The 27,748-nt window shown below is 52.0% G+C and overlaps 11 protein-coding genes across 11 annotated transcripts; 6 read left to right on the top strand and 5 right to left on the bottom strand.

Annotated features, from left to right (window-relative positions):
• The first annotated feature begins 1,111 nt into the window (after positions 1-1,111).
• BGZ61DRAFT_454066 (S-adenosyl-L-methionine-dependent methyltransferase) lies at positions 1,112-2,561 on the top strand. Its single transcript, XM_046246153.1, has 3 exons — positions 1,112-1,586; positions 1,652-1,739; positions 1,796-2,561. The coding sequence occupies exons 1-3, from the start codon at positions 1,242-1,244 to the stop codon at positions 2,248-2,250; spliced, it is 888 nt and encodes a 295-aa protein (XP_046103376.1). The 5' UTR covers positions 1,112-1,241; the 3' UTR covers positions 2,251-2,561.
• A 544-nt stretch (positions 2,562-3,105) lies between these two features.
• On the top strand, positions 3,106-4,079 carry BGZ61DRAFT_354182 (uncharacterized protein; the record flags this gene model as incomplete). The annotated part of the gene is made up of 2 exons (XM_046240593.1): positions 3,106-3,233; positions 3,320-4,079. The coding sequence occupies 2 exons, from the start codon at positions 3,106-3,108 to the stop codon at positions 4,077-4,079; spliced, it is 888 nt and encodes a 295-aa protein (XP_046103377.1).
• Positions 4,080-4,244: 165 nt separating this feature from the next.
• BGZ61DRAFT_454069 (transmembrane protein 6/97) lies at positions 4,245-5,281 on the bottom strand. Its single transcript, XM_046246154.1, has 3 exons — positions 4,961-5,281; positions 4,379-4,765; positions 4,245-4,332 (listed from the first exon to the last, which is right to left on the bottom strand). The coding sequence occupies exons 1-3, from the start codon at positions 5,028-5,030 to the stop codon at positions 4,253-4,255; spliced, it is 537 nt and encodes a 178-aa protein (XP_046103378.1). The 5' UTR covers positions 5,031-5,281; the 3' UTR covers positions 4,245-4,252.
• Positions 5,282-5,429: 148 nt separating this feature from the next.
• On the bottom strand, positions 5,430-7,623 carry BGZ61DRAFT_354317 (uncharacterized protein; the record flags this gene model as incomplete). The annotated part of the gene is made up of 6 exons (XM_046240604.1): positions 5,430-6,049; positions 6,111-6,397; positions 6,451-6,690; positions 6,742-7,263; positions 7,330-7,398; positions 7,475-7,623. 6 exons carry the CDS (start codon positions 7,621-7,623, stop codon positions 5,430-5,432), a joined length of 1,887 nt encoding a protein of 628 aa, XP_046103379.1.
• A 389-nt stretch (positions 7,624-8,012) lies between these two features.
• BGZ61DRAFT_49923 (SAF domain-containing protein) lies at positions 8,013-9,925 on the bottom strand. The gene is made up of 2 exons (XM_046251378.1): positions 8,778-9,925; positions 8,013-8,724 (listed from the first exon to the last, which is right to left on the bottom strand). The coding sequence occupies exons 1-2, from the start codon at positions 9,691-9,693 to the stop codon at positions 8,237-8,239; spliced, it is 1,404 nt and encodes a 467-aa protein (XP_046103380.1). The 5' UTR covers positions 9,694-9,925; the 3' UTR covers positions 8,013-8,236.
• A 584-nt stretch (positions 9,926-10,509) lies between these two features.
• On the top strand, positions 10,510-12,173 carry BGZ61DRAFT_354551 (MFS transporter; the record flags this gene model as incomplete). Its single annotated transcript, XM_046240623.1, has 4 exons — positions 10,510-10,626; positions 10,686-10,830; positions 10,881-11,029; positions 11,094-12,173. 4 exons carry the CDS (start codon positions 10,510-10,512, stop codon positions 12,171-12,173), a joined length of 1,491 nt encoding a protein of 496 aa, XP_046103381.1.
• Positions 12,174-12,830: 657 nt separating this feature from the next.
• BGZ61DRAFT_589390 (uncharacterized protein) lies at positions 12,831-15,194 on the top strand (the record flags this gene model as incomplete). Its single annotated transcript, XM_046256575.1, has 4 exons — positions 12,831-13,002; positions 13,055-13,214; positions 13,269-13,685; positions 13,736-15,194. 4 exons carry the CDS (start codon positions 12,831-12,833, stop codon positions 15,192-15,194), a joined length of 2,208 nt encoding a protein of 735 aa, XP_046103382.1.
• Positions 15,195-15,530: 336 nt separating this feature from the next.
• On the bottom strand, positions 15,531-17,366 carry BGZ61DRAFT_454074 (uncharacterized protein). Its single transcript, XM_046246155.1, has one exon. The coding sequence runs from the start codon at positions 17,199-17,201 to the stop codon at positions 15,759-15,761; it is 1,443 nt and encodes a 480-aa protein (XP_046103383.1). The 5' UTR covers positions 17,202-17,366; the 3' UTR covers positions 15,531-15,758.
• Positions 17,367-20,057: 2,691 nt separating this feature from the next.
• On the top strand, positions 20,058-21,256 carry BGZ61DRAFT_392623 (uncharacterized protein; the record flags this gene model as incomplete). Its single annotated transcript, XM_046242846.1, has 3 exons — positions 20,058-20,300; positions 20,370-20,857; positions 20,924-21,256. 3 exons carry the CDS (start codon positions 20,058-20,060, stop codon positions 21,246-21,248), a joined length of 1,056 nt encoding a protein of 351 aa, XP_046103384.1. The 3' UTR covers positions 21,249-21,256.
• An 838-nt stretch (positions 21,257-22,094) lies between these two features.
• Positions 22,095-23,002, top strand: BGZ61DRAFT_518901 (uncharacterized protein; the record flags this gene model as incomplete). Its single annotated transcript, XM_046252374.1, has 3 exons — positions 22,095-22,215; positions 22,343-22,606; positions 22,699-23,002. The coding sequence occupies 3 exons, from the start codon at positions 22,095-22,097 to the stop codon at positions 22,944-22,946; spliced, it is 633 nt and encodes a 210-aa protein (XP_046103385.1). The 3' UTR covers positions 22,947-23,002.
• Positions 22,988-27,659, bottom strand: BGZ61DRAFT_589393 (P-loop containing nucleoside triphosphate hydrolase protein). The gene is made up of 9 exons (XM_046256576.1): positions 27,344-27,659; positions 27,100-27,287; positions 26,337-26,993; positions 26,000-26,279; positions 25,058-25,952; positions 24,833-25,002; positions 24,125-24,770; positions 23,883-24,073; positions 22,988-23,830 (listed from the first exon to the last, which is right to left on the bottom strand). The coding sequence occupies exons 1-9, from the start codon at positions 27,485-27,487 to the stop codon at positions 23,126-23,128; spliced, it is 3,876 nt and encodes a 1,291-aa protein (XP_046103386.1). The 5' UTR covers positions 27,488-27,659; the 3' UTR covers positions 22,988-23,125.
• Positions 27,660-27,748: the final 89 nt, after the last annotated feature.

Consider the following 27,748-nt stretch of genomic DNA (forward strand, 5'->3'; position numbering starts at 1 on the left):
GAATGCCGTCGTTGCTCTCGCTCTGCGGATCACACTCGATACCGCCTTTACACAACTTTCTTGGGCTGGCTGCACGCGAGTGTATGCCTTCATCGCACAGGAGCCCGTCCGGCTTCCTGTCGGTGCCCACAATGCATTCATTGATTATACAAAGGGATGGATTAAAATAATTCTTCGGATTATGGTGGAGTTGGGGACTTTCTCTGCTGGGAATAGATGAGGGGGCGTTTTTGCTCTGGAGTTGGGCGGGTAGAGAAAATAGCTGTAGATGTTAGAGCGGCTAGGTTAATGAGTAACTATCATCGCGAAGTGTGTGTGCTACGATTTCACGGTTGTCACTGCTGTGATTGTGTGAGAAATATTGACATAGGGGCAGATGTACTCCGTGAAGGGGCTCAGAACCATTGTACCCGTGAGTTGGCTGCTAAACAGGAACGATGGCAGTACCATAGTCTGCCAGGTTGTGGGATATGCGGTATGTCCATTCTGTAGCTGCCCTGATTTAGCACGAGAGTAACTTTGCACCATCCTCCTCCTCGAGACATCAAAGTCTGTAAGTTAGCGACTGCTCATGTGGGTATTGCCAGAACCCAACCAGGAATATTTCAGGAAGCATTTTTGGATGCTTGACACATAGGGCCATCACCGAGGCTCCTCTCAATGGGCCTTAAGAGAAACAAGTATCCAATGGATCCAGAATATGTGAGGCCGCCCACGGGGCTTATGAATAGTCAGGGCGACGTGTGAGTGAGGTGCCTGGCAAGAGAAGTGGCGCAGGCAATCAAGCCGGGTTATGATGACGTAGGACATTTCGGAATTAATGCACCCTGTAGTCAGCTAGAAGCATAAATACGCTAGCTAAACGGAGTAAATAACGTAATACTTACGGTATATCTGAAAGTGTGCCAAAACTGCACCGAACCGTCCAATGACCCTACGCCAACCCAGGAACTCATCTACCACAAATAGCGGAATCATTGAACAGCGTCAAGGCTAGTTCAAGACAGAACCCCAGAGTGTTTTATTCACCAGTGGGGGACCCTGGTTTACGTCGGATATATTTATGAGCATGTTTCGGACTATTATGAGTGGCGTGGATCGCGGTGCGGCAACATTTCGGAGACTTGTCCACGGATACTTATACCCACAGCTCGAGCGAAATACTCAATGGGCAACACATTAACCAACTTACTCCAAGAAACACAAACACACCACCTGTATTAATTCTACCATCTTTCAAAATGGCAAGCCTCGCAGCCGCCGAAGGCCTCTCTCTAGTGTTCAAGGGCATCAGCGAGTTTGAGAAAGGATTCCTCCTAGCCTCCCGTGGAGTTATACGAGGTCTGATAAACCCGCTACTCTCACAGATGGACCTGGCAGAGACCACGACGCCCGTGAATGTACTCGATAGTGCCTGCGGGACTGCCGTCTTTACGCAGGAAATCCAAGACACCCTTCCCAAGACGGTGCTTGCAAAAAGCACGTTTTTGTGTACAGACAGCTCCGAGCAAATGGTTAATATCGTCAAAAAGAGAATTGATGGGGAGGGATGGATCAACGTAAAGACTGCAGTCTTGGATGCGAAGGTATGTGTCTAAGTGGAGCAGGGGGGAGCATCTGAGATTAAGACAGGACTGATATAATGCCATAGAACACTGAGCTTCCAGAAAATTCGTTCAGCCACGTTGGAATTGGACTGGCTCTTCATCTCATTCCAGGCCCAGATGCAGTCCTAGCGGGTAAGTCTACGTCTCTCAGACCCAAGTTCCAGAACTACACTGACATGCAACACCAGACTGCAAGCGGATCCTCAAGCCTGGGGGCATGTTTGGCGCGACGACCTTTCACAGTGATAACAAATTCTGGATCCCAGACATGCGCACAGCCTTTGCGTCGTTCCCATTCGACGCGCACTTCCCCGAGGTAGTCAAGATACAGATGCACTCAGACGGCGACTGGACGGATCCGACGTGGGTCGAGGACCACCTTCGGGACCAGGGATTCGCCGACGTCCAGGTTAAGCTGAACCCGGGCACATACCACCTGAGGGACGCGGATGAGTTTGTCACGACGTTCGGGACCATGATAGGGTGGTTGACGAATACCTGGTGGGACGAGGAGACGCGCAAGGCGCACCCGGCGGAAGAGGTGAAGGCGTTGTTGAAGAGCCACCTGGAGGAGAAGTACCAGGGTAAGGGATGGGATATTAATTATCTGGTGATTTGCATGACGGGAAGAGTTGAGAAGTAGGGAGGTGTTAGATACGAGAGACGTGGGTGGTAAAGTCGCGTGGAGAAGGAATGGAGAGTCCGGGTGTTGGCGCGGTCTGAGACAGTCAGCGTCAACAAAGAGGAATTCCACATTGAGTTCGCCCTGCCAGAGGGAAGAAAAAGCGAGACGCCTTATCTTCTTCGTCGAGGGCAAAGGAAACGCAAAATGTCAAGCATGCTTCGGGTTCCTTGAACTTATTGTACAGGCTGCTCCGGTGCGATAGGAGATGATTGTTACAGAGGAATTCTCCAAGAGTCCCTTAGTAGATATTCGAAAAATAAATAAATAATAGAAGTGTATCCAGCGTTGAGTTTGAGCCGTTGAGCCTTGTCCGCTCGTAGAACTAGACTGGAGTGGACATGCTTCGTTGGCGTTGGGTTGGGTTGGTTCTGGTGTAAGTTACACTTTCTCGTAGAACACGGAACGAAAATTTGCTGCACTTTCTTATCGCACAAGCACAATCGCATTGCAACAGTGAACCCGACAGGCTCGTTCGAGCTTTATCATCTGCTATCGCCCTTGTTTCAGTGCGCACCGTTGCCGTCCGCAAGCCGTTTCCCCCTGAAGTTGCCCCACGTGATCCAGGTCTGGTATCAAACAACCAGGGTGGCATCTCCACATCACCACCTCGAGCTCCAAGGCCTCCCCTCTCGCAAGGCAATTGTCGCATCGCTGAATCGTCGACGGTCGCCGAATGATGGGCATGTGCTGAGCTTGATCGCGGGCAAGTTTTGGCTGTCACTCGTCGAGTCCTCGTAGCATGGTCAGATCCTGTTGTCGACGTCGCCGTCACCACCATCGCTATCGCTGCTCCTCCATCTCCGCGCCGCCATCATGATCGCCGCCGCCTTGGCCGTCTTCCTGGGCTGCGTGGCGCCCGTGGCCGCGGCCATCCATGAAGATGCGCTGCCGTCGTATCACTACGGCGCCCTCATCCCCGTCGAGTGCATGAGCCGCAGCTCGTAAGTAGCCGTCATGGCGAGAAACCCCCGCGAGAAACCCCCGCGAGGGCCACGACGCAGCATGCTGACGACGCCCTCTCCCGCAGAGAAACTGGCGAACACCTCGAAAACGCCCAACACCAAATCAACTGGGTTCCCTTCCCCGTCTGCAACGAAACCAACCGGCCGCTCGAGTTCGGCTACGGCATCGAGGGCGAGGTCAACTGCACCATCCCGCTTGTCGACGATCCCTTCTTCCACCTCCTCGAATTCTATATCCACAGCGACGCACCGCTGAGCTGTCGCCTCCCTGCTCGCCCGCCTCCGCATATCGAAGTCGTCGGCGAGAAGCTGCCCGAGCAAGAGTACATCCCTCTCGTCTTCGCCCTCGCCGGCACCCTCCAAACGAGCCACATGCACGTTAGCACCCACATGAACGTGCTCCTCCACAGCACCCCGAAGCACCACTCGCGACCCCACGATAGCGGCGTCCTTGATTCGGGCATCGCATATAGCACCAGCCCGCTGAGCCATCTCCAGGGCTCCTTCACACGGAAGCTTATCATTGGCGACCCCCTGCCCTTGAGCCTATCTATCCGGTGGTTCCCGACCCCGTCGCTCCCCAAGACCGACGGGCGCGTTGAGTGGCAGGGCCTCGGCGGCCACATCTACGCAAGCACTGTCTTCTACAGCATTGTGTCGTTCATCGCCGGCTTGCTGTGTGCAGGCATGTATACCTTGGGAATTGTCCTGCCGAAGAGGCTGAAGGGCAGAGCGCTCGGCGGTGCAACACCCCTGGGATACGGGGTCAACACGGTGGGCAACGGATGGGGATACTCGAAGCAGCATGCAAAGAGAATAGACTAGGTTTCGTCACTGGGCCTTGCATTTACGGAGTCTAGGTCGGATCTTTGGAGTTTGTGGCAAGCATGCAGCTGCTTGCGGCTTGGGAAATGTGCGGTGGAGAGGTTCCACCGTGTCTTGTACATTGTACACTATGTGCTATACGTCCTTCCGTAGTGAATCTACCGGGCTTTTATCTATTGCTTCTTAGGCTTGACAGTTTCCGCGCGTACGCGAGGGAGAAGCCTCAGGTACATGTCGACAGCCATGAAGGCAGCTGGTATATGTCAGCTACGTACACGAACGATCGACTTAGAACTTACGAATGACGACAAACGGCATATACGTCCCGTAGAACAACTTTGCCTTGTGCTCGTCCTTGACTAGCTCCGGCCCCATCTCCCAGAGCTCAAAGCAGCACGCCACAGATCCCATGGCGGTCAGACAACCGAACGCCAGGCCTGCGAGCTCAGACGAGCCAGACGAGGCCTTCTTGGACGAGAGCTGGGAGACAAGGTAGACGGCGAGGGGGAACTGGGCCAAGGCTTCGACGTAGAGGAAGCCTTGGAACCAGGGAACGTGGCCGGCGTCGCCGAAGAACGGGTCACCCGAGGTGGCGACGTACGTCTTGCGGAGAGAGACGAGGAAGTGCAGAGGGGCGGAGGGAGAGGCGTAGAGGGATTTGGGGTAGAAGGCGACAAAGTCGAGAGCTGGGGGATTGTTAGTCGAGTGTGCGGACGCGACGATCAAACAATGCATGGTCAGAGAGGTGAGCGATTTGTCTTGACAGGAGGGAGTTGGAATCAATTGGACGGGAATTCAGTGATAATCGATGAGGTATGAGTATAGAGCTGGGTCGGATCCCCTTTGAAGTCAAGCTCTATCAAGTCGAGAGGTCAACATACCGAGCATCCCAAAGAGCTGGGTTGAAACAATGGCCAGATAGACCCAGTCCCGCCAAGCCTTTTGCGCCATGCTGAATCGTCCAGAAAAAAGCCGGGAAGTATCAATTGAAGTATAGAGGAGTTTGGTTTTCAACAGCTGCGTCTGTTGGAGTAAAATGATGGCAAGATTATCCAAGAACTTCGTGGTTGTAGGAGTACAGCACATTCGCGGGTGAGCCGCGGCGGAGATGACGGAGGAAGTTCGGGCTGCTGACCCGCCAACCAAAACGGGCCGGCCCGGAAAGTGGTGGGGGAGATCGGAGCCGGACGTCTCCAGAAAATTGGACGGAGTGAGGATATAATTAAGAGGTATTTTGCTCTCTCGAGTTGTTGAATGGCGATGTTCGCCGTCTAAAGTATTCCAGGGTCCCTTTTACGCCGTGCCGTGAGTTATAATACAGAGTCGGAAAGATGCTCCCAGCATCACCCATCAAGCCACCGGTGCATTCGGTAAAGACACATTGAGATCATCGCAATCATACCCCGACATCAACTCTTGCCAGAAATTCTCGTCAAATTCAAAGTCGACGGCCCAGTTCGGCGCCTCCACCACCGGCACCTCCGGCTCCTGCGGGATCTTGGACAGATACCACTGCCGTATCCACCGCAGCTTGGAGCTGTACTTGAGAAACACGCTCATGTTGTCGTCGAGGATACGTCGCCGCCGCCCCAGCTCCTGCGCCACGCGGTCGGCGTCCTCGTATTCGTTGCTCATGCGCCTCAGCAAGTCGGCGATGTCGAGGTGGCGCCGCGCGAGCGCCGGGTCCCAGTCGGGCGACGAGTCCAGCAGCATGATGCGCGACGCCGTGACGATGGCGAAGGCGAGGAAGCCGTTGATGGTGACGGGCAGGACCGTGAGCTGGGCCACGGGGACCGTGAGCTGGTGGTTGAAGAATTGGCTCGCGGCCTGGACGCATTTCCACATGGCTTCGGCGCGCTGGAAGGGTTCGCCGGCGAGGCTGTCCAGGTCGGTGAGGGTGGGCGCCTTCATTTGGAGTACGGGTTCGTAGAGGCGTACGAGAAGGATGTAGTAATGGGACCAGAACAGTTCTGCAAGCGGTTGTTAGTTTCTTCTCTGTCGTTCTAAAACGGGTACAGGAAAGAGACTGACTGGTTTCCTTGACGCTTTCAGGTTGGGTCTCGACAAAGGCTTCCAGCTCACGTCGGGCCTGGTTCATGGCCATTTCGAGGGGAGGGCGGAACACAACCGAGACGTTGTCGTAATAGTCGGTAGCCCGCAACATGTTGTATGCACGATCGGCCATGTGCTGCATCTTTACCACGGCCACGAGGTATCTGTCAGTCACGTACTCGTCGGTTTTAATCAGGGCGTCGCAACATTGAGACAAGAAGTTGCTCCAACTCAGTTGCGTGCCCCTTCTGAACAGCACGGATAAGCTGCAGCTAGTTAGAACACGAGCGTTTGGCAAGGTATCAGAGCAGTATCCTACAGGCTTGATATGTGGTAGTAGCCTAGCAAAGCTCGCTTCTCCTCTAGGGAGTGCGAAGTCTTGAGCTTCGCTCCATACGACGATGTTTTGATGATGGTGGACCAAGCATCTCCCAGCAATGACTTGTGAGGCGCGCCACAAGACCCCGGTGGCTTTTCTAGCCTTAGGTCCATGACCAAGGACAGGGCGAGCTGAAGAATGGGGGTACCCTGCGGGTCCAAGTAGAACGGGAAGTCGTTCCTTGAAACAGGTCAGTGTTGTATCAAGTGTATGTTGAAGAGACACACTTACCAAGCAAGGTGAATAAGAATGGCCTGAAGCATATGGAGGTTTCTTTCCTGTAGGACGACAACGTGTTCGGCGAGATACTTGCGAAACCACGTCTTGGTTTCGGTCTGGACCTCTCTTGGCAGCGGATGGGCGACGGCCATTATGGTCCAGAACAGGACCTCGGAGTGGGCGTACAGTTCCCGAGATGTGACATAGTCCGGGAGGCTTACAAACGGGAACACGGGTAAAAAGTCTCGGCGGTACACGTCAAGGTACTTGTCGCCCTGTTCGTGTGTGATACGGAACCCGGGGAGGAGTTCCAACTCCGCCGAGTCGTTGGTGGCGTCATCGCCACCTCTACCGTCGACCGTCTCTTTGAGAGCGAGGAACGGACTGGGCGGCTTTTCGGGGAGTGGCTGTGGGATTTGAACGGCCTCGGGACTTTCTGGGGTCAATGGGGATGGTCCTTTGGCTTGCATCTGTTGGCTAGCAGCGAGGAGCGAGACGATGCCGTCGAGTTTCTTCTCCAACTGGGCAACTCGGCTGTATCCGACAATTAAAAAGACGAACACACGAATAGAAACGAAACAAAATAGCGAGGACACTTACGTTGATTTGCCTCGTTTCTTTCTTGGCGCAGCCTCCGGGACCTTGCACTCGAGCTTCATGCGGGCGCATCTAGCCGAGTTCGTATCAGCACAGCACAGCACAGCACACCGGGAGTTATTATAAAGAGCGAAACCTCCGGACTCACCTTGCGCACGTCTTCTCCGGCCGCACCGCCCCGGCAGCGGGCCACTGGCACTTCATCTTTAGCCGGGCGCAGCTGGAACAAGCCCGCGGCTTCGGGTTCGCCGCATCGTGGTCGTCCGGGACCTGCGCGAGGCCCGCATCGCGGCTCATGAGATGGTCGTCCATTGTTTACTTGTGTTTTCCGGCCCCGAAACAACGCACCGCAACGTCCATTGGCAATAAGGAAAGGAGACAGATACCAGGCATCAGCGCTGGTTCCTGCGAAATGGAATGACAAGAGTCGGAGGTAAGAGGGACTTAAACCCGGAGCCCGGAGCTCATTTTAGCCTCCGGAATACGCCATGGTACGTGAAAGATGACAGTGAGATGACATGGTGGAGTCAAAATTGGGCTTCCCGTTTCGGATCCGGGAGTTATTTTACTCTCCGATTCCGATATTACGCACGCTTTACTACCCTGCACTCCCGGCTTCAACCTGAATTTGTTGATTTCCGTGTTCTCTATTAATTAGATGCGTCCTTTTCGCGAAAGAATGTTAGCAAATAGGCCCTAGATAACGGGAATAATTGCTATAAAAAAAAATTCGCTGTGCTGCAATGCCCCCACCGTCGTATACCTCAATCTCGCCTTCGTTTGTTGCACCGGATGAGTGCTCTTCTAAGCCATCACGATTCATCAAGCTTCACAATTTGTCCAGCAATTAATCCGAATGCGCTTTCAAATCTCATCTATGTCTTGCAATGCTAATAACAGGATTTATAGCTTAACGGGTACCATTGACTCCATTAACACCGTTCAGCTTCTTCGCCTCAAACTCCTTCTTGAAGATAATCTCCATCTCCTTTCTCACAGAAACGGCCTGTGCAGATGCAGTATACTCGATATCCTGCCAGCTCAGTCGCTGATCCTTCTTCACGGCCCGCTTCAATACAAAGCCGTGTGCAAGGCCGATGGGAAGTCCCTCGATGGCCATTGAATCCTCGGCAGGCATGAGCCGACCGTAGACGGTGAAGCCACCCTCGCCGTCGAGCTTCTCGCCAACCTCGAGATCCCGCTTGGCGGTCGCAACGACGTCGCCGGACCACGTCTTTGTCTGCCCTGTGGGCTCTCCTCGGCACATGATGGTGGCGATAGAGACACCCAACTCGAGACCAATGAGGTGGTAAGGCTTGTACTGAGCAGCGTACCATCCGCTCGAGTCTGTCTTGAGACCGTACTGCTCGAAACACTCTTTCTGATACTCTCCAGGAGCTGGGTTTGCAAGTCAGTAAACAATTCCACTGGATCGGAAGCAGACAACTCACCTTTAATAACAACATAGACACCCCATCGGAGGTGATTGAAGACCCATCTGCCGTCCGTCTCCATACAGGATACAACCTCGACTGTGCCATTCTTCTCACACTGACCGCCCTCGCTCTCGGGCTTCAACACCTCGGGCAGATCCCAAACTCCACAAGGAGGGAACTTCAGGCCATTTGTGGGAGGGCTCAAGCCACAGCCATTGGCAACGGCCGCCATCTCCAGCGCCGACTTGGTGCCGTCCAAGAATGAGTTGAACATCTGAGGGTTGAAGTCTCCACCCGCAAGCTGCTCATCAGTGAAACCGTAGTAGTTCCACACGGTGTCGGGCGTGGAGTAGTGGTATTCTGGGAGATGCTTGGTGCCCTTGCCGGCGCAGACAACCTCGAACCCGGCTGTGTGGGCCCAGTCGACCATCTCGGCAATTAGGGCGGGCTGGTCGCCGTATGCCATTGAATAGATGATGCCAGCCTCGCGGGCCTTGCGTGCCAGGAGAGGACCGGCCAGCACATCAGCCTCGACGTTGATCATGACAATGTGCTTCTTGTGCTCACAGCACAACAAGGCGTGCCGGATACCCGCAGCGGGGTTACCAGTAACCTCGAGAATGACATCAATCTCGGGCGTCGCAATAAGAGCGGCAGAGTCTGTGGTGATGGCAGTCTTGCCCGCCTTGATGCCCTCTGACACGGAGAGCGCGCAGGTGGCATCGTACTTGTCCTCGGGGAACCCGGTTCGCTTGAGTGAGGCCAGAGCTCGGTCCTTGGAGAGGTCGGCGATGCCTGCTAGACGGAGACCGGTTGTTCGGAAGGACTGGGAGATGAACATGGAACCGAATTTGCCAGCGCCGATGATGCCGACCTGGATCGGCTTGCCGGCCGTCTCGAGCGCGGCAAGTTTTGTAGAAAGGCTGGTCATGATGATAGATGGTATACAAAGGTGTCAAAGTTGACAAGAAGAGGGATGAGGTGGTTTGATGCCACTTGGACGAGAGCCAATCGAGTCTGTCGCGAGAAGAGCTGTGCTGTTGATTGAGGGGATGAGTGATTGATGAAACTTCTTGAAATGTCCATTCTCAAGGCAGCAATGGCTTCTTTTTGAACTCAACATTACCTAAAGGATATGCGAAGCCGGGTCCATCCTTCTCCCCACGAATATGCATCATGACCCAGTGTTCCACCCAAGTTCCCCATCTGTGTAGTTCGAACACCGGCTTTTTGCCCGATTTTCCGACATCATACCACACGCTCAATCCCTCCAGCAAACCAGCGCCAAAACATACCCAGCCGCATTCCTAGCTTAGCATGGATCTCGATCCACGTGGACCAGAAAAATGGAGAAACAACCTTGAGCTACTGCGTAGTACCCTGCGGTGTGGCCGCCGGGAAATCGGACGTCACCGGCGGGCTGGGGCCGGCGCCAATCTCAACCCCAGACCCCACACGGCATGAGGCCTAGTCGACAGGGCGCCAGAATCTCCGGGTTCATGGAGAACCTGGGGAACTTGACATTTGCCGCGGGTTTCGACGTCCGGGGTTGACTCGTGTCGGCTGAGCGCAAGCTAGGATAACGGGAACGTGGATTGAGTATAAGATGCTCTCCGAGCCAGGCGGTTGCATTCAGACACGCTCGACTACAGCTCGGGACTCTACGCCCTCTGATCAACTGCGCACTTCTTCATACACCGATATCCAGACATCGCCAATCGCAATGGCCAAGAACCAGCCAGCTGGCATGGCGGCCGCCACCGTCGACTATGCCGCCATTGTCGCCGCCTGGTCGCCGGAGGAGCGCGTCGCTCGAGAGAAGAAGTTTCTGAGGAAGATTGATTTTCGTCTCTTGCCAATCTTGGTACGTTTGCGTTCTCTGAGGGCATCTCTTATTTCCACCAACTGACGCCGTGGTTCTAGATTGTCATGTACATCATGAACTACATCGATCGCAATGCCGTCCCGCACGCTCGAGTCCAAGGCCTGGAAGAGGATCTGGGCCTCAAGGGAGTCCAGTACAACATCGTCCTGAGTGTCACGTTTATTGGATACATTTTGATGCAAGGTAATTATAGCAGGCACGCGACTAGTGGAAGCTATGCTGACATCTAATAGTTCCTAGCAACATGATTCTTAGCATGGTCCGACCTAGTTGGTACCTCGCGCTGTGTATGGTTGCTTGGGGTATCGTCAGCGGTGCCACGGCGGCGGTGAAAGGCTTCACCGGTCTTGTGATTTGCCGTTTCTTCCTTGGAGTGACAGAGGTAAGTTGCTAAGCATGGTAAATCAACCACATGGAAATTCAGCTCTAACCTGGCATCTACTTAGGCCCCCTTCTTCGTCGGCGTCGCATTCCTCTTCAGCGGATGGTATACGAGAAAAGAACTGGGTCTACGCTTGGGAATCTTCTTCTGCGCCGCCATGCTCTCAGGAGCCTTTGGTGGTCTTTTCGCGGCCGGAATCGCAGCTGGATTCGCGAACAATAAGATTGAGAGCTGGCGCTGGTTGTTCCTCATCGAGGGTATTGCGACGGTTGTCTTTGCAGTCGTCACTGGTATGGTTATACCTGACTGGCCTGCTACAACCAAGTGGCTGTCCGAAGAGGAGAAGGCGCTGGGTATCGTGCGTATCATCGAAGACGCTGGTGAAGAGGAGGAAGAAATCTCCACGTTTACTGCCTTCAAGATGGCTGCCAAGGACCACCGTGTCTGGCTCTGCATTGTTGGCCAGATGTGCGTCCAGGCTGTTGCGTCTTTGACTAATTTCCTGCCCACTCTTGTCAAGAGCTTTGGCTATTCTACCATCAAGACCCTCCTTCTGACAGCTCCGCCATTCCTGTTCACGGCACTCTTCTGCCTCTTCAACACATGGTACTCGGATCGTACCAGCAAGCGATCTCCCCACATGATCTTCCCGAGCTTCGTTGCTCTGGCCGGAATCATCATCACAATGGCGACAACCAACACTGCTGCTCGATACTTTGCACTGTTCCTTATGCTTCCTGGAACCTACGGGTGCTTCCAGATCTCCAACGCCTGGATGGCCAACATTGGTGCCCGCCCCCGCAAGAAGCGCGCCATCAGTCTGGCTATGAATAACTCGGTTGGAAACCTGGCGCTTGTGTGGACTCCCTATCTGTACCCTGCTAGCGAGGGACCGCGGTACATGACGGCATGGTCCGTCAACCTGGCTTTGACCGTCATCACCATCGCCAGTTCCATTGCTCTTACATGGTGTCTCAGGAGGGATAACAAGAAGATGGATGAAATGGAATCTACGCTGTCTGTGGAGGAAGGAATTTCTGGCAAGAATCTGTCCGAGCACCTCGAGAAGCATGGCGAGCACACGACGGTCGGTCGACCCCTGGGAGGAATCAATGCTGGTTCTAAGGCCAGATATGATATCTAAGGATGTTCCACGATAGTTGAAATTGTGGATTGGGTATTGGAGGAATCTATAGTTAGCAGAAATATTATTGCTAGATAATCTGAACTGTCGGGTGCTTGAAATGAGGTTCACTCCTAGAAAGGTGTCTTCCTTGTGAACATTTACCCTGGGATATGACTCAAAAGTACGAAAGCAACCTGCCACACCAAGCGATATAATTCTAAATGCGGACCCATGTGTCAATCTCGAGTCATTGAATCCCAGGGTTGTTCCGCTTCATGACAAGACGCTGTGCTCCATCACATGTGCTTCTTCATCCTTGGCACTATCCACATGACACCATGTTGATGCGGCCAAGTTGAACCCATGTTATCTCCGGTAATGGCATTGGCCGGTGAGACTCCTTCAGTTACCGTGAAGCGATATCGGCTGTGCTTCATTGAGACAACATAACAGCAGTCTTTGTCCTGATGTAATTGCGGAGAGATTGCGGAGGCGATGCTAAACTAAACCGTGATAGTGCAGTTTACTTCCCCGCTTCCCCCGCCAGCACTCTCCACATTTTGTCTCCGGAGTGGGAACAAAACCAGGGCCATTTCCCGATTTCCCGGTAACAGGGGAGACGGTCCGGTGCATCAACAGAGACGTCCCAGAGGATTAGAGCAGTATCGTAGGAAAATGGATTCCACAGAAACGCCGCGGATACACGAAGAGAACGAGAAGCCTGTGGCATCACCAAGGTTGTCGCCTCGAACTGAGAACAATGTCAAGCTCAAGGGGTTTCGCCGCCCGGGGAAGCTCTTGGAGGGAGCTGGCGGCGCCGGAGGACCGGGCAGGAAATCCAAGGCCTGTGAGTTATCGATGTTGGAAGATTAAAGAAAAAAGACTGACGGAGAACTTAGGCCATGAATGCAGGAAGCTGAAGATGAGATGCGAGGTCTTTCCAGGGGACCGCAAATGTCGCCATTGCCTGAGACGCAAGGTGGAATGCGTCTTCAAAGCCTCAAGCGTTGTTTTAGGAAACGGAGACGATATGTCCGTTGCTTCCATGGAAAGATACGAGTAAGAGGACAAGAAGGGTGAACAAAACCCTGTACATTAGCTAATAAATCACAGGCAAAAGATCGATAACATGAGACATGAGATTGATCTAATGCGACGGAGTCTGGACACAGTCCTCGCAGAAAAACGACAACAAATTCCAGACGCCCATTGCCTCACCGTGCAGAACCCACCTACCGTCACACCGGGAAGCACGACAAGTCCCGCAGGCCTGTCGTCGCGAGAGGACAACACGCAGATGGCGATGACCCGGGAGAACTCCCTCGAGCCCGCACCGAGCAGCGACCAAGGGAATGGGGCCGTGGCTGTCGAGGATCCCATGAATAGCTTGTACGAAGTCACCAGGCTGCGGAACATCAGGAGTAATCGAGCCAAGACTGCGCGGCCGCTTCCTGGGAGTCAGGGGGAGTTGAACGATTTCATCTCCAGAGGCGTCATTTCTGAGCACGAGGCCGAAGAGTTGTACAAAACGTGAGCTGAATCCCACCGGTACTATGGCAAAGCTAACCTGGTATCCCTAGCTTCCATATGTCCTTGAACCATTACCTCTGGGTTGGTCTTGAGCAGACACACCCCTCATTCCATTCCGTGCGCAAATCTTCAGAGCTTCTCACGGCAACGATTCTTGCCGTCACCGCTCTGCACATACCCACGAGTGCCGAGACTTTTGACAAATGCTACAAAGAGTTTTTGGCTCTGATATCGTCATCCATGTTCTCTCGGTACCACAGCATCGACGACGTACGGGGGCTCTGCATTGCCGCATTCTGGCTCTCGGAGGTTTCGTGGAAGTTGTCTGGCCATGCTATCCGCATTGCAACCGAGCTCAACATACACCAGTCTTTTGCAAAGGCGTTGGAAGGAGATCGAGAACATTTCCTTCGGGCTCGCTTGTGGTACATGCTCTATGTGTGCGACCATCACTTTAGCATTGCCTACGGGCGCCCACCGATGATCGCCGAGTCCACCCAGATTAGAGAGCACGAACTATTCCTCGCGTCCCCTTTTGCAGGGCCTATAGATGCCCGGATCCTGTCACAAGTGGCCTTGATGCAGATACTTACCCGAGCATATGAGCGGTTCGCTGTGCGACGACTCCCGGATCCTCACACAATTCGCTACGGAACCAATACCACCTCATCGAATGATTCTTCCGTCGACATGCTCGAGGAGGAGGATTTCGTTGACCTCCGAAACTTCAATCTCGAAATCGAGCAATGGCGCATGCGGTGGTACGCCCGCCAGCAGAGCAACAGCTTCATTGGCACGTTTCCACCAAAAGGGATCATTCTCTACAGCTACTTTGCCAAGCTTCAGCTCAACATCCTTGCCGTGCGGGGCGTGAGCCTCAATTCTGGGAGACTGTCAACTGAGAGAAAGGAGTTTACAAACATGGCCATCTCAGCTGCCGCGAGCATTCTCACTTTCGTGCTGGAGGAGGAAGACATGCGCCGAGCGCTTGTCGGCACACCCTTATATGTCCACACCATGATTGCATTTGCGTCAGTCTTTCTGATGAAGGTCGCGACGAAGTGGAATCGGATAATGGGGTTCAACATCGAGCATAGCTACCTGAATGTCTCGCATTTGCTGGAGAAGATGATTATCCTTCTCAAAAGCTCGGTGACTTCAGATCGCCATGTGCTGCACCATATCGCCAACGGTCTTGAGAAAATGCTCGCCAAGATGACCGCTGAAGCAGAGGGAGAGGACCATGGTCGGCCGCTGCACGCCACTCAACCTGAACAGTTCGGGTATCACAGACCAACCGACGAAGCAACGCCTGCACCGGGGATAGGATACGGACCGCCGCCAGTTCAGCTGGCCGGAGCCGGATGGGATGCGTATCCTCAACAACCACAAGAGCAAGATATATTTGGGGAGGGATCGACTTTCATGAACGATAGTCTGTTGTATGAAGCGTTTGGGGCGGAGTCATCGAGTGATGTGTATAGTTTCCTGACCAGCCACTTTACTTAGTCCTAGAATAAATAATATGAGTATTCTATTCGCACACATTCAAAATGCTACCGTACACTTAATTACATGGGCAAATTTCACTGGGAAGTCTCAACAGCACGCCTATTATTAACTAAATCTAAGAAATTAACTATACTTTATTCTGAGTATTTATTCTTTAAGTTCTACTGTTTAAATTGAATCTTTTAATTTATTTTAGGGTAGAAATTGGACTTTTCTTAAATTAAGATACTTAGAGTGGGCGTACGGACTAGATATGTTATCTTATACCAAACTTAGGTGTAAAGGCTTGTATTTGTGTGCGATTAGGATTTTGAATGTATGCGAATAGCAATACTCAATAATATTTGATGATGACTAAGATCTTATGAGTAACGGGTATTGGGCGGAAGGATATAAAATGGCTAAGAATACAGATATTCGTCGTGGAAGAATTCCCAGTCGGAGCCCGGTTCAAATGAGGTCTGGGCAGTGGCAGGTCAATACTGAGCTTCTATGAGATTCGTTACTACCTGGTATGTCATTCCGTCTATGATGGATCTGAAGCATCTTTAGTTAGCCTTCTCAGCAGCCCCAACCCTTGACTGCCTCATACAAAGTATCGTTCGTTCCAACATTTCCAGGGAAAACAACATATGGCAGACCGGGCCACTTCGACTCCGGTTCGTCGCAACGCCAGAGCGGAACGCCTGGTGCAGCTTGGCCGACAATGAGGGCGCGCTTCATCTTCAAGCCCTTTGTGGCCATGTCTGAAGACGTGATTCCGCCCTTTGCAATGATGTATCGGGGCTTTTGCTCAAGCTTCTGGAGGAACGAGACGAGGACCCGAGCAACAGTTGAGCCAATATCTAGACTCTTGGCCTCGTCTCCTCCAACAATCAGCTCTCGACTCGTCATCACTAGGACATCCTGGCCCCTCTTGATCTCTGCTTCTGCAATAACGAGAGCTTTTGATACCTCATTAGTCGCGGCATCTGGAGACTCGAGAAGCTTTCGAACATCAAGAACGATACTAGTCAGCTTGTCGCCGGATCGAGCTCGCAGCGATTCGAGCTGGGCGGTCGTCTTCGGCACGTATGAGCCTGCGATAACCAGACCACCGACATCCCCCGAGAGTCCCAGGTGGCTGGATGAGATGGGAGGAATAGATGAAATTCCCAGACGTGCTGAAACAAAGGCTGCGCCGGTCCGGAAGAGGAAGCGTTTTCCGGATTCTGAGGCTTTCAACAACGCCGCTACAACGACATCGACATCCTCATCGGCAGCGGCGTTGATAACGATGACGGGTCGGCTGCCATTCACTTCCTCCAGGAGTTGCTTCAAAACGGCCTCCACACCACCGATTCGTATCGTCTCCAGGCTGATAGATGTGATTCTCTCCTTGGGTATGGCCCCTTTGGTCTTTTCCACCACATAGTCCCTTAGGTTCGAGCTCTTGTAGCCAAAAGTAGCATCCTTGGCGAAAGGCGTCTGCGCCGCTGGCAGCAGCTTGTCGCCCTCCTGTACATAGTGAACGTCACCGATGGTGTACCGCCCACCTTGTAGGAAGAATGGACAAAGGACCCAGGCATCTGCAGAGCCCAAAACTTGCTCGACGGCCTCAGCCTCGAGCGGAAAATGCCCTCTCAGGGTGGAGTCGCTGCGAAGCACAACCTCAAAGGCTGCGCCGGTTTCCTTTGACGCAGCCTGCAGGTTGGTACATATTTCGGTGATGAGTTCGCGGGCTTCTTGGGGATGCAACGCCCGAGAGTTGGTTAGAATGAAGAAGCCACCGCCCTGCTTTGTCTCGTTGAATTCGGCGACAAGTCTAGGGACATCCCAGACGGTAAGGATGTTGACGTCGTGGCATGTCTGAGTTCCCGTGGGGTCGTCGTCGAGAACGACGAGGATGGGAGCTTTGGTGGACGACTGGAGATTCTCCCTGACCTGCCGCCGCAAGTCCTTTGTTGGGGCCGGAGGAAGGGATTGGAGGGTTGAATCCCGATCGAGGATTTCGTTTGCGGACATTGCGAGTAAAGGACGTATAGATGGATTGAAGAACAATGCGAATTATCACGGCGGTCTCCTTGCGGTTTATTGCTGTTAATGGCTCGTTTGGGCGAGGGGATTTGCGGGGTAAGGAGGAAAATGGGACGAGACAAATGGATGAGAATTGGACTGACTTAACTGGAGTAATCAACCTGCATTGCATCACCGAGTCAAGAGCAGCAGCAGCGAATATTTACATTCTCTTTCGTTAACGAGCGTCAGGGTGGTGCTCCACCTGCTCCTCCTCCGCAAACTTGGTCCACGGTGGATCTGGCGGATGAGAGCGAAGCATTTCCCGAAAAGCCGGAGCGCCATCCGACGATTGCGATGAGTTAGCCGGGGGCATTTCCCGACTGCAGTTTTACGCTGATCATTTTTCATCGAGTATATCTATAAAAGCGTTAGAATCAGCATATACATCCGTTGCTATTGCACGGATTTTGATACTTGGCTTGGGATGGATGCACCGCCTATTGCACCTCAACGACGCCTACGCGAGTCTTAACATTGGCATGGGAAATATATAAATAAGAAAAGTACTAGGGCACCCCAACCTCTTGATAAATAAGATAATAAGTACAATGAATAAGGGCATAACATTTATTAATTATCATAAAGATACTTATTTTACATTTCACTTCAGACGTGATGGTACAATTGATGGCCTGCAGCGAAATGCATCTTCTGTGTGCCCGTGACAATGAGTGTGAGGGGAAACGCATCACTGAAATGCTGGTACCAACACCTGCTCTGCAAACAGGCTCAAACAACCCCAATTTGAGATTGGAAACAACTCTGTACTGAATAGCATTCTTCAAACTAGAACAGCGCAAAGATCAATTCCAATGAGTTTCCATGTTTGTACTGAACAGTTGCACAAAACCAGGCACGAATTACTCGGCCGTAAATCACCTCACGACGCGTGTTTGGCTTGACGCTTCCGAACTGACTTAGGCAGTGCGGTCCCAATTCACAGAAAGCATTGTTTAATAAAACTGTGCAATATACCACTGACGAAACACAGCCAAGAATGAAATCCCGTTGGCTTTCAGTGCTTAAGTGATCGATGTATCCCGTTGTTTGTTTTCTAAATGTTCTGCCTCAAACACTTCAGCACATGACATGTCCTTGCTGCAGTATAAGATGTGTTACGAGCAGTGCTTCTTGAACTATTTAGTCGTCGTTCCAGTACCCTGAACATTTCCGCAAAATCTTGGCCTCGCATTCTCCCCAACTGGCCTGCTCACAAATCCCGAGGGCTAACTTTATTAACCTCTACTGAGTCTCGATCATACAACTCTCGGCCGTCACGATGCCGGATTTTCGCCGAACCCTTCGCATTGCACGGGTTCTCACCTGCAGCGTCTTCAAGCGACGCCGGGGCCAGAAGCCGAAGCTGGGCGCCAAAGAGCCTTCGCGGCGTGATATCGAGGAGGACCATGGGCCTACGTATACATCCTACAGTGATGGACATATGAGCCCGGCCCATGGTGTAGGGCTAGGGATTTATTACCCGCAACAGCCATCACCTGAATGAAGGGTCAAATCCCACGAGAAAAATATTCGGTTCCGGGGTCGGTTGCTCTAGAAGGAGGAATAACTGTCACATTAAACAAATTCTGCTGTCTTAATTTTGCTGTCTTATAATCTGTGAATGATCTGTGAGAATGACTGTGACTGAAATGCGTGCTGGTTTGAACAGGAATGGTGAATCCTTGTCATGGACCTTGGACGCAAATTTTTTCAGTTGACGAAGCAGGTCGAGACTTCAGAATGATGGGAGCTCATCCTACCGACAGTGTCTCATTTTAAAGGAGCATGGAGCATCTAATATAGAGTTTGGTAGTGATCTTGGAGGGCCTCGTGTCATGAAAAATTACGCGGCCCGCTTATCACATCGCTCCTCATCGAGGCGTCAAAATTAGGGGACCAAGCGTGGCCAGATCTCTGTACCGGATCAATCTTGCCGATGAAGAAGACTAATAACGCGAACTAGTCTGCCTGTCTCGATCTGAGACCTTTTAGACTGGGGATCCCAAGGCGGGGTCCAACCGTTATGCATGGGAACTCAACACGTGGACTCAATTACACCGTTCGAGGCAGATTTTTCTGTCAAGGACTTTATTAAGGTTCTCATCGAAACCACATGGCATGCGTGTGCCTCAGTTGTGGCTGTCCAGCTTCGGTTGCAGGCGAGCTCCAGTCACACGATGCTGCTCAACACTAGACCTGATCCTGTCGCCAAGCGATTCCCAGTACAGGCAGAAACCCGCGTGTTAGTGGAGAGGCCGCGAGGGCTTGGCTGAGACCAGGCGATTAAATCTTACGTAACCTAAGATGAGTATCGCGTGAAACAGACGGCGCTGAACTGGGGGTTTTCAGCTGCCCACTGATGCTGGTAATTGTCTCCGGACGACCAGGGGCTATTCTTGACCCTAGTCCGGGGTCGCCTACTCCCTAGGGCGTCACTCACACGAGTCATGGATTGCATGTTAGCCCTTCAGCCACAGTCCGGCTTCGGCAACAAAGCCGTTAAATATTAGCATATCAGAACTTCCTGATATTCCTGTCATAGCACTCGGGTCCTGCCACCCTGCTAGCATCATCTCAGGCGGCCACTCGCACGGACGAACGCCCGGCCGAGCGTACGAGGGCGGGGCGATATTCCATGAGCCGGAACATGTCGGTATGGGAAACCGTATCAAGGACTAGCAGCTGTCAAGCTGCATGAGACGTGGCTGCGTATAATAATACACAACGTGGCTGTTCTAATTTTCAGGGATTTCCTTTCTTCTTCGCGTGGCTCGTTCCGTTGTCGCCCTAATTTAAGCCGCAATGTCGACCACTGTGTACTACGAGCTCAGCTGGTCTATTCTCAGCACTATCGGAATCGGCAACGTCCTGTTCGGCTTTCTCGTGTGCAGCATCACCAGTTTTTCTCAAATATCTGCCGTGCCAGTCATAACCTCCGCCGCCGGAGCCGTCGCCAACGGGCTTTGTTTCTATGCCTTCTACGCCGAAGGGACCACGGCCAAGGGACAGGCCGTTGCCTCGGCATTCGCGGACTTGCTTTGGTTGGTACGACATACCCGATGCGCCTCGGATGACCTCGATGGGTAGATTCTGATACTTGAATTTGGTGAATAGGTCCAAGAAGCCGGGCTGTCGTTTTACAGTTATGTCATCTTGAGCCGCGTGCTGAGAAACCGTCGCTGGCACGTCTTCGCTGCCTTGTTCTGGGCAATCATGCTGGTAATAGCGGCAATCAGGATCATGATTGCCGTGACGAGAGTCAGGTCTATCCTAGCCGGAGGCGATTCTTTCCAGAAACTAATCAACAACCTCCACATTGGCTACTTTGTCTCGATCGCCGTGGTTGAGTGCGTCAGCGCTTATTTCTTGATCAACGTCTTCGCCTCGGCCAAGACCACGTCGCTGAAAGCCGCCATCAAGACTGGCCTGTTTAGGTACTTGATGCGAAGTACCGAAGTTCGTCTTGCGCTGCTTGCAGTGCTTGGTGTGATGAGGGCCATCACCTACTCGTTCCAGACCACGGCCCAGAGCGCGACAAACGTAGCTAGTCAGCTGGACCGATTCGCATACACTTTGGAATGCCTCTTCCCCTTCGTCATGTTGTCAGTCAATCCAATTCTTCACAGGCAAATTTTGCTTGGTGATTATATGCTAACTGGAATTTATAGCATCGATATGCTTGCCTCGAGACTAGTCTTCACTGACCAAGCCTACGCATCCTCATCCCACGGAGGCAGAAGCAACCCGAGACAGTTCACGTCGAATAACAACAGAGGGCTGCACTACTCTGTAGCGCAAAACGAACAAATCATCGAAGTGCAAGGGGGAAGCAAAATACAGAGGACAAGCTCCCAAGAGCGAATAATTCAGGCTGGAACATCTCAGAGAACACCCTCTGAGATTGAACTGGATGAAATGGACAAGCGTACCGGTATTAATAAGACGGTTAATTTCGAGGTTTATGAGTCATATTCTCCTACTCCTCCTAAATGATGACACAGAATAGATATGCATAATGAGAAGAACGTTTTACAGACCCGCATGATACTTTTACTATATACTTGGTGGTTGGCCAGTTCCAGTGATGGTCAGGACAGATGGCCGCCGCGGGTGCGCGAACCTCGCTATGTGTGAAGTCGTCGGAAACTCGTAATAAAGTTCTAGATCTGATCCTCTGAATTGCTGATCTTTTCCAAATTAGGGCACAGCGGCAAAGAAATACTACACGGAGGTTGCGGAAGAAAGCTTGTAAACACTACAAAGACCCTTAAGTTAACCCTTGCCTTGTAGTACTACCGTGAAGTCTAGATACCGGCGGTTGCAGAAGAAAGTTTGTAAACACAAAAAATACCCTCCAACTCCTGCCTCACGCCTATCATTAAGTTTAAATAGCAGCCTAATGAATACCTAGAGTGATGCAAGCGCTGATCTTCGGGGCATTTAGTGCTTACTCTCTTGCTCCTGTCAACTGAGCTATAGGGGAGCGAGGGCTTAATTCTACAACAGACTGCGAAAACCAAATATATCTACACTGTGAAACATTGTGGGTGGCGTCAGGGGCAACTTTCAAGTGTTCACACACTCACGCAACCTTCGTAGCATTGACATCTTCTAGGACCCGGACCCGGACCCAGACAAAAGACGACATAGGCTCTCAGCCGGCCATTGCGATGACAAAAGAGATGCTTCAACTAGCGTCTGAGAGTCAGGAGCTCTCATTAGACTTCCATTTAGTATTGATATATATGCTATATAATGAGGTACTATCCTCGTCAATGAGTCCCAAATCAAAGAAATTCTCCACACAGATTTTGTTTCACCCTTCTTCCTAAATCAAACATGGTTACAATTGAAGCCCGGATCGTTAATGTCCTCACTGTTGGCTCCGGCCTGTCCTACGTTGTTCAAGAAGCCATAGACCGTATTGGAGGCGAGAGTCAGCCATGCATTGCCTTTTCCGGTAAGTTCACAAGGGCGTCTTAATCATATTGAGTCCTATGAATGTTGCCAGCTAACAATGAGTCGGTAGATGACAGAGGATGAAGAGGCCGAGCTTCAGGGGATTTTCATTACCATGGATGAGTAAGTTGAACGCTCTGACTTTGAGAACCCGTATCTTCGTCCCGATGCCGAAGAACTAGATGCAATAACCGCTGCGCAATTCGTAAAGCAGAAGTTTGGAACCGAATTGGCACAGCTACTGGTAACAAGCGCGATTCGAAGTGTCATTGGGGTTGAGCCAGACAAACTCAGGGCGCTATTCTTTGTGGATGATCTAAGCAGTGCCACTGGCTCGATGAACATCATTTCTGATACCGCTGGTGGAGGGCAATACCTTACAAACCGACGAGGTAGGAGCAGTCAAAGTCTATGTTTTTTCAAACTGGTTTCCCAAAATACAAACCAACTGACAGCGTCTAAACAGGAAACTAACAGTTCTTAGTAAAACTAGCGGCAGCACTGAACCCTGACAGCATCAAGCTTTCTGAAGCCGTCACAAAAATCATCCAGACCGATGATGACTGCATTGTTAAGACCCACAAGGGAGAACGATACGGCTCTAAGAAGTCATCATCCCGGTTCCCACACCTTTTTAACTGTTTCCAGTGTCCTCGGTCTCTGCTTTACCTACTGTCGCAAACGAATTACCACAACAGTTGTTACCAATCTACCTTTTGGGTGGATTATTAGGTTTCAGTCTCCCTTGTTCGTCTCACCCACACATTACACATATCTTGATGGTTGTGTATTATTGAATAGTCGTTACTTTTAGTTTAAGGCACTCCTGAGTGACCTCTTTATTCTAGATATCCCAATTTTAGCCAGCGCGGTAAATAAACCACGGATGCCCGTCATGAAAATGAGGAGGCTTATTGTGTAGAACCATCCAAGCTCTGAGCCTCACACATCTTATTATACATTCCTCCCTGAGCAATAAGCTCGGAATGTGTACCCGCTTCCACGATTCGACCACCGTAGAAGACAAAAATACGGTGCGCTGTCCGCACCGTTGACAGACGATGAGCAACTGCGACGGTGATTCTCTTGCCAGTGGACGATGCTTCCATGAGGGCCGCCTGCACAACTCTCTCCGACTCGGTGTCCAACGCACTCGTTGCCTCATCGAGCAAAATGACACTCGGGTTGCGAATGAGAGCACGCGCGATGGCAATGCGCTGTCGCTGACCTCCGGAGAGCTGACTACCACCAGTTCCGCAAGGAGTTGCGAGACCTTCTGGCAATGAACTGACAAAGTCCCATGCGTTCGCGGCACGGCAAGCTTCCTCGATCATCTTATCGTCCACAGTAACCGGGCCATCCTCCTTGTTAGCAACATCCATGTCGATACCCATGGAGATATTTTCACGGATGCTGCCCGGGAAAAGAGTCGGCTCCTGCTGAACGAGCGCCACTCTGCTGCGATAAGCACGCGGGTTGAGGTCGCTCAGGGAGTCGCTACCATCGATGATGATGGAGCCACTAGTTGGGTCATAAAATCGTTCGAGGAGAGCAATCATCGTGCTCTTTCCACAACCTGAAGCTCCCACAAAAGCGACAAATTGGCCAGGTTCAACCTAATATAGTATTAGCAATATTTTCATATGATGGTCAAATTTAAGTACTCACATTGAGGGACACTCCCTTCAGAACACGGTTGTCCGGCGCAAGCGGGTACGAGAACTCGACATCTTGGAACTTGTAAGAATTGCATCCCTCCTTGGGGACCTTCTTGATGTTCTCCTCAGTCTCATGGATCGTGGGCTCAAGACCGCAAATCCAAAAGTAGTAGTTGGCTGCCGAGTTGGCTTGGGTGAAACCTGTAAGGTAGGTTAGGGATGCATCACGAGATAAACGCTGGGGTTACTTACTGCCTGCGAAGCTGAACAGCTGACCAGCTGCCTGACCAGAGAAGTAGACTCCCATGAAGGAGACAATGAACTGGTAGAAAGAAATCTCGCCGTTGGAAACCAGTTTGGATCCCCACCAGAAGCCCAGGGCGAGGATGAAGTACTCGACTGATTGGGTGAAGGAGAACCAGATCATCATGTTGAACAGAGGGGCCTTTGCTTGACTGATGGCTGTGTCGAGCTCGTGAGTGTATCTGCGCAGAACGTCCTCCTCAATGGCGAGGGACGACACAGTTCGGATTGCGGTAACCGTCTCCGATGCCACCGAAGCGCTCTGAGAGAACTTCTCGTCAATATCGGAGTCCATCTTGGTCTCAATGCGGATCCTGACGTATCCCGCGCCGAGTAGCGGAGGGATTCCAGCGAAGACACCGACAAGACCCAGCTTCCACGAGACAACGATGGACAGAATGCTACAGACGACCACGTTCGACACGCAGAAAATGATCAAAGAAATGTTGAATCCCATCAGTTCAAAGATGGCCTGGGCGTAAGAGTCAATATGGCTTGTCAAGGCGCCGACGGTGTTTTCAGGGCGATCAAAGAATCGGAGGTCTTGTCGCAAGAAGGCGCTGAACATGTCGCTGCGAATCTTCTTGCTGAAAGTCTACCATGCATTGTGGTTAGTTGCAGAACAGAATAATTTGCTGGGCCAAATGCAGTCCTTACCTGAGCAACGATGTTGGTAGTCCAACCCAAGACACAGTAGACGACCAAAAGACCGCATGCCATGACGAAAAACATTAGGGAGATGAAGTTGCCGCGTTTTTGCATGTCGTCTGACCCAAAGACGTCCAAAACCTTGCCGATAAGAACCGTTTGACCAGGGTACAATCCAGCTAAATGTCATTAGTCAATGGGAATTAACACCGCACTATTCGATAGGTTGCTTACCGCCAGCTAGACACGCCAAACCAACGATTCCATAGCATCTGTTTAGCTCAGGTGTAGCCCTCACGAGCTTCCAAATGGTCGTGATCACACCGGTGCGAGGAGCGACGTTGAAATCTTCACGGTTCTTGAAAGCCTCAAAGTTCTCAACATCAGCCGTCTTTTGCCTGACCAGAGACTGAGTCTGCTTGACTGATAGAATCTCTTCATCTTCCTCTGAGCTCTCCTCGGTGGCATCCTCGGCCTTTTCGGTAGACAAGTCCTGTGCGTTGACAAGCGTAGCGTATTCGCCGTCGCGAGCGACGAGCTCGTCGTGGCGTCCTTGCTCGACGATTTTGCCCTGCTTCATAACAACAATGTTGTCGGCGCCTTGGATGGTCTTGAGCTTGTGAGCGATGGTGATGGTGGTTCGGTTCTTGGAAGCCTCGTCAAGAGCCTTTTGCACGATGCCCTCGGCGTGAGGATCCAGAGCGCTGGTGGCTTCGTCGAGGAGAAGAATCTTGGGTTCCGAGACGATGGAGCGGGCAATGGCGATTCTCTGCTTCTGGCCACCAGACAAAAGACCTCCTCTCTCGCCAATGCGGGTGTCGTATCCTTCAGGAAGGCCTTGGATGAAGTCATCTGCAAAGGCCTTCTTGGCAGCTGCTTGCACACGTCCAAGTTTCTGTTCTCGTGATTCAGCCTCCCACTGCGTTCCGACGAGTCCATTGGAGATGTTGTCAAAGACGGTGCCGTTGAAAAGGACGGGCTCTTGCTGCACCAGTCGAACATTGGTGCGGAGCCATCGCAGGTTGAGCTGGTCAATACTTTTGCCGTCTAGCTTGATGCTGCCTTCGCTTGGGTTGTACCATCTTTCCATGAGGCCGACGATTGTACTCTTTCCAGATCCGCTAGGTCCCTTGAACATGTCAGTAAGATGGATGGAATTTCACGGAGAGTACTTACAACAAGGGCAGTGACTTTGCCGGCGGGGACTCGTAGTGAAAAGTCTTCTAACACACGAACGTCAGGTCGGGTGGGATAACTGAAGGTGACGCCTTCTAACTCGATTTCTCCGGCAGTATCTGCAGGCTTGTCGCCGGACTCGTCAAAGGGGTTGATTTCCGACTTTCGGTCAATCAGCACAAAGAGTTCGGCGGCTGCCGTAGCAGCGCGGCTGAAGGTCACCATGTGAGGGACGATAGAGTTGAGAGTCGAGGCGGCGATAATGACGGAGAAAAGAACGCTATTCGAGAACGTGTTAGCTCAGAATCGAGAATCAGAAATCTTGTCAAATACGCACGTAAAAACTGTACCGATGCTCTCAACTTCTCCTCGGGCGATCATAGTAATACCCTGCCAGAAAGCCAAGCCCATGCCAGCGAAAATGACAAAGTATTCGCCGCCGAACATGATGCCATACAACAAGTTCTTCTTGTAGCCCAGAATTCTCGCGTCTTCCAAGTATTTGGTGTACTTGTCGCTCATCCTGGGACCAAGGCTGAAAGCGTGGGTGGTTCGCACGCTGCCGAGGACAGACTCGGCGTAAGCGCCAGCCTGAGCATAAATCTTCAGGACCTGCGTTTCGATCCCGGCGTCAATGCCTCCAGTGATGAAGACAATGATGAGAAGCGCGGGCAAAATGCAGATGAGGATCAGGGTCAGTTTCCATTGACTAATGAAGGCAATGACGAATGCGCCGACAAAGGTTGCAATGGCCTGGAAAATCTGACCCAGCTTCTCAGACATGCCTGACTGGACAAGTCTTCCGTTAGAGGTGGCTTGCATGGAGATGGAGCCTCCCTCGCCTTGGTCGAAGAAGCTCACCTCCTGGCCGAGGGCAGCGCGAAGATATTGGTGGCGCAGGTTGCGAGTGAGGTTGAGGGCGACATAAGTCAGCAGGGTCGAATAGATGTAAGTCAAGACGAGTCGAGCGATTCCGATGTAGACGTAGTAAAGACTTGGCGACGTCGATCATTAGCTAGGGTGTCTTGCCAAGAGGTGCTGCCAAGAGATGGTGCCAAGAGGTAATGCGCAGGAACTGCATCGGGAATTCTTCAACTCACGCGTATTTGGAAACTTCCTTCATGTAGTTGTCGGGCGGATTGCTGCCGGTGGTGTAGTCGTTCATCAGGGAGATGAATTTACCGATGACGAGGTTGACCATGGCGAGAGCGACACCAGACCCCACGGCGGCGGCGATGCCAATGGAGAGAAGGACGTAATCGATCGGTCGGCCATAGTGGAAGACTCGCTGCAGAATGTCAGTCTCAAGTTGCCAGAAACAGAGACACTTTGAAGGGCCCGTACAACAAAGCTCGAGAAGCCGCCCTCCACCTCCTCCTCTCCCTCGTCCTTGGGAGACGTCACCGTCGATCCGGCATCGTTTTGGGAGTCTGCGACTTCGTTGGTCGCAGAAACCTCCTGTTTCTCGGTGACAGGGGTCGTCGCCATCGTGTCGCAAGGGATCCGGGGATTGTCGCGAAACGGACGTCGAGGAGTCGAGTGCAAAAGACGAGAAAATGCTCGAGACGCAACCCAAAAAAAAAGGGAACCGAGGCTCGTTCAGGACATGCCCCGGTTCTTAAATGCGCTGCTCCCACTTCCACAGCATGAACCGATTTCTAATTCGGACCCAGCGCGGCATCATTCACGCCGAGAGTGCGACCCGTCGACGGATCTTTTGGTGGGCGCACATGTCTCGGCGGACCCTTA

This window comes from Ilyonectria robusta (genome assembly GCF_021365365.1).
Source record: "Ilyonectria robusta strain PMI_751 chromosome Unknown BGZ61scaffold_12, whole genome shotgun sequence".
Lineage (NCBI taxonomy): Eukaryota > Fungi > Ascomycota > Sordariomycetes > Hypocreales > Nectriaceae > Ilyonectria > Ilyonectria robusta.